This window comes from Neolamprologus multifasciatus, chromosome 7, assembly GCF_963576455.1.
Source record: "Neolamprologus multifasciatus chromosome 7, fNeoMul1.2, whole genome shotgun sequence".
Classification (NCBI taxonomy): Eukaryota; Metazoa; Chordata; class Actinopteri; order Cichliformes; family Cichlidae; genus Neolamprologus; species Neolamprologus multifasciatus.
Window position 1 is genome coordinate 53,792,980 of NC_140445.1, and position 12,089 is coordinate 53,805,068.

General features: G+C 38.4%; 1 protein-coding gene across 1 annotated transcript; it reads right to left on the reverse strand.

Annotated features, from left to right (window-relative positions):
• Nucleotides 1–7,974: 7,974 nt before the first annotated feature.
• c7h15orf61 (chromosome 7 C15orf61 homolog) lies at nt 7,975–9,973 on the reverse strand. The gene is made up of 2 exons (XM_085166876.1): nt 9,451–9,973; nt 7,975–9,354 (listed from the first exon to the last, which is right to left on the reverse strand). Exons 1-2 carry the CDS (start codon nt 9,791–9,793, stop codon nt 9,227–9,229), a joined length of 471 nt encoding a protein of 156 aa, XP_085023002.1. The 5' UTR covers nt 9,794–9,973; the 3' UTR covers nt 7,975–9,226.
• Nucleotides 9,974–12,089: the final 2,116 nt, after the last annotated feature.

Consider the following 12,089-nt stretch of genomic DNA (forward strand, 5'->3'; position numbering starts at 1 on the left):
AGATAGATAGATCTCAAGCTATGTTCATTATATTTTCTCTAGCTCCTTGTAATGTAGCCTTATGCTGACATCAAATGTGTGACTGACTAGACATTAAAGTGAAAAACAAAGCAAAACAAATAATAAAAACCCCTGAGCTGTAACACTGAGCAGTACATTGTAGGAGGAAGTGACTTCAGGGTTGAGTGGAGCCCATAAAACACTTTCTTAGCTAAAAATAATAATTTTTCTTAGAGCTGTGTGATAAATCATACAACACAAATCTCATTGGTTTAAACATATTGTGCTGCAAGGTGTTTGTGAAAGTGATCTTAGCTACATTTTACAAGGTGTACTCATTTCTGAGAAACACCAGCAAATTACTCTGACTGTTGAGGGCCTGACAGATTTGATTGATTGTTGTGCAGACACTGTGTTGATTGTTGCCTGTTGTGCCATTCCTGTGGCTCCCAGCAGCCAATGCTTTCATCTCACCCGGGCTAAACTCTTCCAACCAGTGATGAGTAATTACTAAGTTCATTAGCCACGGTAGTGGCCTAGAGATTTATTAAAATAAAATTTGTCATCAAATCTTGCCACTGCTTTTGAACATCTTAATGCAGGGTTAAGAGGCTTATTACTGTGTGCAAATTGCTTTACAGGTGGGACTCGTAGATAGCCAATTGGAGAAAAAAGGCTTAAGCTAACAAACATTATGTAATACAGTGTTTACTAGGAGGAGTTTGGGATGATCCTTAGTGCCCTTTAGGGAAAAAATGTCACATGAATTTATTTCTTGTCATACAAGAAATAAAATGTAATGTTTCCTAAAAAAACCTTCCCTATAAAATGATATATACATCAACATTTAAAAAAAAAAAAGATTTTAACCTTAATAAGCAGTCTGACTGAACCATGAACTAGCTTGGTATCTTTTCAATTATTCATGTAATTATTGAAAATTTGAGCTTCTAAGTTCTGAGGGCCCAAAGTGAAGCCTTCAAACTGTATCTGACCAGCAGTCCTACAGTCGTGGGCTTTCATCTTAAAATGATATGAAACACAGAAGAGGTCAAAAAGATTAGTGATAAAATCAGCAGTTTAAATTTACTTTTCTTGTCAGTGAATAAAACTATTGTAGGATGGGTCTACAAAGTAATTCAAATATCATTTAACTTCAAATTTTGTAAAATGTTTTGTAAAAGCTGCAGATTTTCAGAACATTAAGGAAAAACATCATCTTTAAATAAAAATATATGCAGTGTAATTCTCATGTTAGGGCCAGAGTACAGTGAGAATTAAGTCTGACTTCTTTTCAAACACATTTATAAAAAGAATGAGCAAGTGCTGAAAACTCAAATGAAAGAAAGAAAGCAAATATCATCAAGGCTAAAATTACACAAACCTTCATTCAACTACACCTTTCCTCCATAACTGCTCTGAAGTGAAAGAGCCACAAGCTATCTTAGTACAATGTGCAAGTAATTTTTCTTTAATAGGAAAATTGTTACTTATTGATCTGCACTCTGTAAAGCCTTCCAGCAATGCTCCAATCACCACAGCTGTCAAAACCATGGAAATACACTCTGCTCCTTTGTGATTTGATGGCACACTGATTCCCATTACTGGCACATTTCCAATGTTAATTACCTTCAACATAACATCATCTCCCTGAAAAGAGTCTTGTACAGGCCACTAGTGTCCCACCAGAGGACAGTGGGGGGTGAGACTGATTGGGTGAGCGCGGAGATATCGTGCTTTGGCTGTCTAGAGCTCACGTTGAATCTGTGCATCACTGAGTCTGGCCATTAGGCAGCGTGATGGGCTTTTCTTTTCCAGGCCATTTCCCATGGTCAAAATAGCATAAAAACACTATTTTGGTTCAATAGCAAAGACTTCAACTGAATAATCACAAGGGTGAAACTGTAACTATTACAGAGGCACCTCTGGGATAACCATACATAACTGGGGTGTCAAAAACACTGTAGGTTTTCTGGAGGGCAAAGTGTTTAAAGTGTATGTTGTTGGCTCTTGCTCCAACATCTGCTTTTAATTACTCAATTAGCGCAATCATTTAGTCTCCTTGACATTCATCCAAATGGCAAATCATAGCCGGAAGTTGTTCTGTTTAAACAGAGCGTTAAGAGGAGTCATGAAAAATGCATACGCGATAATGTATACAGATACTTAACTAATTGAACCAATTAAAGGGAGGGAACTGGTTTGAGTGAGAACAGAGCCGGCATCACCCTGCGGGAAGAAGCTTTGACACCTCTGATCTACAGCCTCCCCTCTCCCTGCTCACAGACCTGGGCCTGAGGTCATATTTCAGCAGACAAAAGGTTTTTGACTTCAGTCATAAAGCAACAATGAACCAAAAAATTAAACCCATGCAGATTGAAGGGTTCGTGAAGCATCAGCGGAGCCATTGTTAAGCCAGTTTTCTTGAGGAAAATGTGCCATTTAGAGTATTGAATCTGTCCTCAGAAACTGCAAAAATCTTTTCAGTATTTGCTAATGTGCAGTTTTATCTTCTTCTCTGTGGCATTCAATGTCATTGCTAACTATACACGAGCTGACATTTCCAATAACGAAATCTTGGCTTTGTTTTTGTTTTTTTAAACAACTTTTGTTTGTGCTTGTGTATCAAAGCGAGACCTCTCTGTGATGCACGTGTAGTTATATTCCAGCACAGACACAGCTACAGACCCAACTCAGGTTTAAATGAATATATGCCTGGTTTAAGATCAGCTTGCTTACCTCCTCCCAAAGTAAAAACCAATGCAATCCCCCCCACCACACAAAAAAAGAATAATTGTACCCCTGCGGTGGTGATTTCCTGCATGCTATGGATGCATAAATAAACATAGGCATAAATACACAGAGGACACTGACTGGGACTAGCTGGCCAAGTGGGGCAGCTGTTATTAAAAGGGCTATTTATCACTGTCACCCCTCTCAGGTTCCATCCCTCTCTGCCCTCCAGCGATGTCAGTGGGCCGCACAGGAACAATGTGGCTCATCCAACCAAGCCTACCCCCTCTATCACACACACAAACGCATGCAAACACACACCCGCTGATGGTCACAGCCTTTCATACGCAAAGTAAAATACCTGCTTGTATACCAAAAATTGCCTCCGTGTTCGATGACTTCTCCGAAACAAACACAAAAGCAAGAATCTAGTTTCTTTTGGATTCCTTCAAACATCCACACATCTACACTGCACCCAAACGTTCATTTTCTGCTCTGTTACTTTATTGATCGTGGCCACAATTATCCACTTTTCTGAAGCACTGCATTAAGTGAATTCCCCCTTTGTTGGACAATAAGTACAGAAGGTTGGCTAAGTCAAGCTATTCTTCAGCCTTGGGGGACAGACTACTTCTCCTGCACCCTCATCATTATTAGCAAGCTCAGATAAAAACACACCTCAACAATTAGTCCACCTCTGCAGCGGGAGGCACGTCTAGTAAGGCGGGCTGCTCCAACTGACCCATGCATTGATTACAGCAGCTCACATCACGTCCAAAGTAAAGGCCAAAGATTACATTATCAAACAGTTACACACACTGAAAGGGAGACTTTGAATAAAATAAATCCCTAAATTTAATAAAGTCTTGATCTAAGACAGTTTAAGTGCACAAAAACTCTCAGGTACGAAGCAGAAGCTGCAACCTGAGAGTCTCTGTGCTTATTTATACTTTTTTTTTTTTGTAAAAAAAAATACCTGAAGCTATTGTTCTATAATCAACACAACTAAAAACAGTACTAATCATTTCAGTTCTACATTATGCTGTTTATTGTGCTTTCCTTATCTACATCTATTGAGCACGAACCTGCTTTTTAAAGACAGAACGGCCTCATTTTCTCTCATCTATGCGCTAGCAATCTACACCACCTATAAACCTCTCACACTCAGCAATCCACTCACGATTAATGAAGTGCTTACTTAACCAATTTAAACCCTTAATTCCTATTAATTCAACATAATAGCCACCCTCTCCAACAGGAATTAACAACACTCCAGCAGAAACCTTCAAATCTCTACAGGCCAGAAAGAGTCAACCCAGCAAAATCCATATTCTTTGATAAATATGTAACAGTATGTATATCACTGTTAAAATGCATAACCCTCATGTAAGACCCCTATCAAGTCTGCTTTACACCTGTATTACATTTCTCCCTCAATCAGCATTTTTTCTGAGACGGCGGCCTCCCACGAGGAACAGAAACCATTACAAGGCACTGCAGCTCATTTGCAGAAAGATTGGAGATCACACTGCCTCGAAAAGTATGTGAAACATTTCTGGGAGCAAAATTGATTTATTCCATTTCTGTGTTTGTATGCAGCATCTGTATCAGTGTATTTAATGTAAATCCCCCAATCTAGCACCGAGTTGCTGTGCAGGTTGCTGCTTATTGTGCAAGTAAGAAGCAGGGTGATCATACAACACACGGGCACCTGTTCTGCTGTAAGATAAAGGTGCACGCGGTATGTCTTTACACAGTATATGATTTTGTCTGGGAGTAAATGATAAAAGCACATATGCGATGTAGCAGATTATATCAATCAAACAAAAAGCATTCATTCATCGTTTCCTTTTTCCAATCCACTGATGCTGCTTGTTTAAGCTACAAAGACATTACGCCATTCCTTAGCGAGATAAAAACGCATAAACAAATAAATAAATATTTCTGAGTATTTCAATTTTGACTTAGGAAAAACAGATCAAGCAGAGCCTGTGGCTAGAGGAGCCTGACTGCATGCTGGTGGGGGGTAAAAGACAGCCTGGGGGGTGTGTGGAGGGCGTCTGTTTTTTAATGAGCTGAAACTTTAAATACTGCATAATATATAATACTCCTAAAAATGGATAGTTCATTTCACTCTCCGGATAAGTCGCGGAAAAAACTATTAAAAACCATTTCTCTCTTAATGTCAACAGAGTAAGCATTAAGTATGAATGAAGTGAATGTCATACCGCTGTCATCGACAAGAAAGAAAACGCAAAATAATAATCAACTTGAACTGGAAGAAACAAGAGGTTTGGGCACGAAGATAAGTGCACGAGCTTAAGGGCATCAGCTAAACACAGTGCACGCAAAGACAATGATGTATTCAACTATAACTAGAAATTCAGATTCACTCTATGAAGACAAAGCATCGCCGTTTTTTCTTTTTTTATTGTGTTTAAAATGTGAAGTGCAATTGATCTTGATGAAATTGTCTTATTTATTTATAAGTTGCAGCTTAGTCTTAATGTCAGCTGGAAGCAGAAAAAGAAAGAATAGATGACTGACGTTTCAGCCACCCACTGACAGTAGCTTTGGCAACACTGGCACAGCAGGCATACTCTTTCAGTGGCTCCTCTTCCTCCCCCCTACACACACACACACGCACACAAACACATGCACAGATACACAAGTGGGGGAAGTGAAGAAAAAAAAAAAAAAGAATTATGGTGCCCCTTGTCATCCCCTGGGTAAGAAAAACACCATAATAGATTTTTAATGGCTATCTGCTCACCGAAAGAAAAAGGAAAGGTTGTGTTTTGAATGTCAGTGACGGGAGGTCAGCAATTACAAAGTGCAGGTAACAAAATAAAGCAAACTTTTCCGTAGCATTTCTTTTTCAAAGTTGATCAAAGCGTGCGCATGTTTACAACATGAGATGTCTCCAGATGAAACGCAATGATTCTCACGTCACATTATAATTCAGAAAGTGCCGCTTGACAGTAAACACTGTGACAATGTTGTCTTGACTCTGCTGCATAAACATGCAATTCCAGCATGATCCTTAAAGTGATCTGAGTGATGGCTCAGGTACCCCGCTGTTCGTGGAGCAAGCATGGAGACGGTGCTGGTGGCCGATCTGGAGGCTTAATAATGATAACCTCGCCAGTATTAGCTGCAGGGGTTGTTCACACAATAATTGTTTCTGCCAAGCCATATATCTATATGACAGAGGAAAAGCTGGTGTGACTCTCCTGCTAAATAACTGATTTACGGAGCGGCTGCGTCAACTATTTCAGAGATCGTTTGTTCTTTTTTTCCTTTTTCCTCTGAAGAAACTGTGAACTTATTAGCTAATTAGAAGATAATTACAAGTCTCTGCAAGTTGATTAGCAATTTCACTGCTGAACATTAACAACTTACAGAAAGACCGCACTCAATTTCAGCACTTGTTTTGCCTTACTTACCTAAATTCTAAATAGTATAAGTATTTAAAGATTTCACCTTGGCAAAACTTATTACCAGCTCCAGCGTGCAATTAAACTTGCCGAACAGGCATTAATTCTTTGTTCATTACCACATTAAATGCATGTAGGGTAATTTGACACTTCAATACAAGACTGCACGATTACGGCTATTAAAAGGCATCACTTTCGTACCAAAGGCAGGCGCATTTTGTTAATTTACACAAGTCCATCTGCAGTCCCGGCATCCTGCACCCACTGTGGTGGTGACTAAAGTTTGATATGTAATGCTAATCCTCAGCCCGAGCTGGAAGGGGTCGCTCCCCCACAGTTTAGAGTGACTCAAAGGTGAAGCCCTGAAAACAAATACATCGTACTCAGATGCTCCGCAGTTTACATTTCACTGACGCACATCGGCCCGTATTAGCAGCGCACAAAGCTGCAGTCACTTCCAACCCCGTGCAATTGTGTCTGGCTGTACGGCAGTATCAATGCAGCTCGTGGGTCAAAGGGTCAATGAGTAATTAAGACATGGTTGCCTGAGCATTCCCCATGCACACTTTCAGTCCTGATGAAAGGTTGGCAATGAAAGGAGGGGGATTTAAGTGCAGCCTGATACGAAGGATCAGATTTCCATAAGTGTGTCTAAATGTTCCTTGTTCAAGGCAATTAGTATGATTAAAGCAATAGCGAGGGGTCATCACGCTGTTTAAGAGGATTTTGCACATGAATTCTGCATGAGGTTTTCAACAAAGCAAATGCTGCATTGCTTACAATAAAAACCTTTAAGCTTGTCGTATTTGTAAAGTGTTGCCGAGGCACCGTCTAAATTACTGTACATCTCAAGACAGATTCAGCAACAGAAATGATCATTTATTACTTTTTTTGTGACGTGGGTGTTAAAGTAAAAATGTGGTCAGGCGGCATGTAAATGTCTAGTTAAATCTTCTCGCATAAGATGATCATGAGGATGCAGAACATTTGTAACAACACGCAGGCAAGTAATCGTAGCCTTCAACTCCAGCAAAGGTCACAAGGTGCATTGATTCGCGTGTACGACAAGAAATTATTCCTAGAGTTTCATTGTTGCTAAAAATTGAAGAGGCCAAGGCCTGAAAATTGAGGTCGCTGATAAACGCTATTAGTAGGAGATGCTGAGAGGAGAAATCAATATGGCAGTTTGTCAACCTGCCTCTCAGAGGGAGGAGAACTCTGCAGCTGGGGTAAGTGTGCCCTGTCAGCAAAGCACATTACCAGAAATCAAAGGCCAGAGAAGGCCTGAAGGAAGGGATGTAGATGTCTCTCTACAAAGGCCACACTTTGGTAATTAAAACCTATTTTCTCAGACCTGTTGTGTCACTGGTTTTTCTCTAACACTATTGACTATCTGTTGAGTGGAGGGTGATAACTAATTTAACTTTAAATAAATGAGCTGTGGTCATTTAGATTCCTGTACCTGTCACACAAAATTAAGCAAAAGACATCAAATAAATTATGTCACTTCATATCACTTACATCAAGTCTTGAAGTAAACATCTGCCAAACTTAAGCTATGTTTTTTTAACAGGCGACATTGAGAAGCTTCTCGTTTCCAACGCGTGTAAGTACAAGTGCCATAAAAACCAAACATTATATCATCTCCTTTCTGCCATTCTCAATAATTTGATTCAAAAATGTCTCCTCTCCTTTCACAATAAAACCAAGATGAAAAACCTCCATCGCGCCATACTTCAGTCTATTCTTGAGGTATTCTTAAGCTTTCTGCTAAAGAATAATATAGTACAAGAACTGAACTTCAACTTTAAATATTTAATAGTATTTAAACACAACTGAATCTATGCAGTCCCAGAAGAGCATCTCAGGGGTCCAGGCCTACCCTGGAAACTCAAGTGTCCCTTAAGTTGAATTCTAGTGATACACTTACTCTTCAACCATAAGTTGAACTAGGTCATACAATTTGGTAAACACCTGTCTCTCACTGATAAGTTATAGCAGTGCAAACTCAGTATAATCATTTGTTCATGGCAGTTTAATCTTTCTGCAGCATTTGTGATACCCAGCGTGACTGAGGACGACACCGAACAGGTGAGCCTATGCAGGTCAGACTTTGGGAAGTACCCAAACCAGATAGTTTTAAAGCATGAGTCTACTTGGAAATGACAAAACAAATGGGAAAATGTTGAAGATCTTGTGTGCCCACAGTCAACTGTTCTAGACTGTGGTGAGATTGCTGATCCACTTCTGTAACTGATTGTCTCCTGTTTTGCTTCTGCAATCTTTGACAGATATTTTTGCACATTTATAAGTGCAGCTACATTTCTCTGTTAGTGTACCATGTTTATCTGGTTATAATTGTGCATAGCTTTGTTTTCCTTGAGAAAAAAAAGCAAACTTGAGCAGAATGACCCCATGTCAAAGTTGGTTGCTCGTCCAGTCAATATGATGTGCCACTCAGCTAGAGCACTACTGACATGACGGTAAAGGGGACCTGTTATGTTCACTTCCAGCTCCATGTTTTTATTCTTGGACTCTACTTAAGCAGCTTTGCTTGACTCATGCTTAAAAATAATCCATATCACAATCTGATTGCAAAGCTCCCTGACAGAACAGGATTTTGAAAAATTGATTTAAAAAAATCCATGTTTTTCTTATGCTCTGCCTTGGGACACTTTTTTTTACTATCTGAAATAAGCAGTTTTCTCTCTGGTTCCCCTTCTGATTGGCTAATCAGTGGGTAGGGCTTCCTTGCTCACGCTCACAGGTATGTGCCTGACATCAAACTAAGCCAACAGTAGCAAAAATGTAACTGAGTGTTCAGAGCAGTCTGACTTTAAAGCATTCATTCACAGGGATTGCTTGAATGCAAGATGACCTCACTATTTAACTTTGTATAACAGGAGCGTCCATCATTAAAATAGCATACAGGACCAAAAGTAAAGAAAAAAAAAACAAAACACAAAGGCTCCTCTTTAATAGTTTCAAAAATACAGCAGCTTGGTAGATAATATCCTCCTGAAAACACATTCAAGTTACTTTGTTTCCTCTTCACTTCAGTACTGTGCACCTTCCTCCTCTTTGTAGGCAAAATAGACTGTGACAGGTCCGACACTCGTCTGTACTGTTTCTGATGCTCCCACCACCATCCAGCAGCCAATGCCATAGGCCAAACAAGGGATACCTGCAGTTTAAAGGGACACTGAATATATGGACTCTGTTGTATTGGAAATAAAATATAAGTATGTAACAATGACAGCAACGTGGAAGAAATACTGACCCAGATTAATAACTTTTAACATGGTGAAAAATCTGTCTTCAAAATCCAGATTCTGAGGAGGCGATTTAGTGCAATGATATTTAATAAAGGGGAAACATCCCGTTCTCAGAATGTGGTAGTTGGATCCCTGAACTCTCCAATTAAAGTTTGACATTCCAAACTGGTCATTGTGGACGGAGCTGTAGCGGACACAGTATGAAGTCCACGGAGGAAGTCTGCGCTGCTGCAGGTGGCAGGTTAATACCTCCGAAGCAGCTGGCCGCGGACCTGTCCTGCCTAACGTGCTAGGAAACAGAGCGATCTTCAGAAAGAAGCTGTGGGTCTTCTTCAAAAACTCCTTCATGGTTTTAAAGATTCGTATTTTAGCATTCGGACTGCAGAAGGACACACCTATAACTAGCCACACTTGGAATATACCAACGCTTTAAGAGTGAAAATACCAAGTTGTAACACATCAAAGCAGCAGCTGACAGCAGCTAAAGCTCGCAAGCAAACTCCCGTACGATTTGCGAGCTTAAATCCTCAGACCATGTCTGAGATGTTCCAACACTGACCTATACACCTGACGTGTCTCTGTAGAAATGCTGAATTCGCGCACATGTATCTAAACCACCTGTGAGAAGAAGAGCAGCTTTCCTCTGGTTGGTTTTCTGTTTCTGTTGTGCTTCTTGCGTCTGACCTCGTACCGCGGCTTAACTCATCCGGCTGGAAACGCGTCTCTCCGAACCCGTTCCTCTTTAACAGAATTAACTTCAGTCTGGTATTTATTTATATCATGTACTCGCCGGTTCATTCAATATAGGACTTATATCCTTTATAAGAATTTATAGACTGCCACGTGTTCAACAACCCTGTAAAACGACTAAACGTAAAGTTTTTTTGTTCTTTATACTTCTACCGTTATTTACCACAAAAAATAAGCATGAAAACGACAAATATATGTTCTAGCTACCAAAAGACCTCTTCAAAATTAACCACCACTGACCCCAGTGCCAATAGGCTAATAAGTGTTTTTGTTGGTTCCATGAACACACCACCTACTCCTTTAAAATCCACTTAAAACCACCACAGCAACTGCTGAAACATTTCCACGGTTCAGTGAACTGCTGTAGATCAGGACCATGGACAGCAGTCTATAAACTACGTGGTAATTAAACACCGCAAATAAGCCATAATATATACATATATACATATGCCATATTTAATACATGCGCTCATTATTTTTGTTTCTTTTATTATTTACTCATATTTTGAAAATGTTTTTAAAAACCTCTTTAAGAACAGGCATTTCAATTTATCTTTGGCTATAAATGTTGTTGTATGTGATGTGATTTTTGTTACATGTAATAAAATACCCCCCCCCCCCCCAAAATAAATAAATAAATAAATAAATAAATAAACATTTTTATTTTTTTTTTAAATTTGCGTTTTAGTTCATGTTATTTAAATATATCTTTGCCTGTCTTCCTTTTAGCATTTCAGTCGTTTGTGCAGCACTTACCTGCAGGAAAGGGGCCATATAATAAAGCTTGATTGATTCATTGATTGACCGTAATTTGTCAGGGTGATTGGTAATGCCTTAACAACTTCACAAACCAACCGAAATCCCATCTGCATGATTTATAAATGATTTGCTAAATAATTTAGGTCCAATTCTGTGTAAAATGCAAATAGATAATAATTAAGTGATGTGAAAATAAATGACAGATGTATTTGTCACAGATGTTTTCAGTGTCTTAAAATATTATTTCTGAAGTCAATATATGTGAAAATAATGCACACATTCAAATGTAATTCTAGTCTCTGGATTTAAAGGTGTAACAGATCCACTGGGGTGCTCAATCCTCCATAAGAATTAGTCCTGCGAAGTTTTTCCATTATCACATGTTGTCTTTTATGCAATACAACTGTCTATTTGAACAGAGGGGGGTAAAGCATGACTATGAGTGCTTTTTCCTGGAAATCTAAAATTTTATGTGCTTTAAAAAAAATGTACATCAAGTAAGGCTCTTGGATAAAATTAACATATATAAATCCTTGATACAAATTACAAAATAAAAATTAAGTAAGATTTAAATGTTTTTTTGCAATCTCAAATCCATGAATACACGCATCGTCTCTACTTAGAAAGCTTAGAAAGTCAACATTCACAGTCCAGTGAGGACCAGACTGAAACACTGTCATGTCACCATATGAGGCGAGTTGTTTGAAATTGTCAGCTTCCAGATGAGGACTTTGACAATCAAGCTAGTTGACTCCAATCTAATTTAATAAAAATCAACCACAGTAGTGCATGGCTCAATTTGTACAGAAGAAAGGTATTCTGGGAGATCCTAGTGTGTATTGTGACACCAAATGCAAATAGACTTCTGTAACAGAATATATATATATATATATATATATATATATATACTAATATATAAGTATATATATATATATATATATATATATATATATATATATACTAATATATAAGTATATATATATATATATATATATATATATATACATATATATATATATATATATATATATATATATATATATATATATATATATATATATATATATATATATATACATATTTGCATTTGGTGTCACAATACACACTAGGATCTCCCAGAAGTATGTACATATAC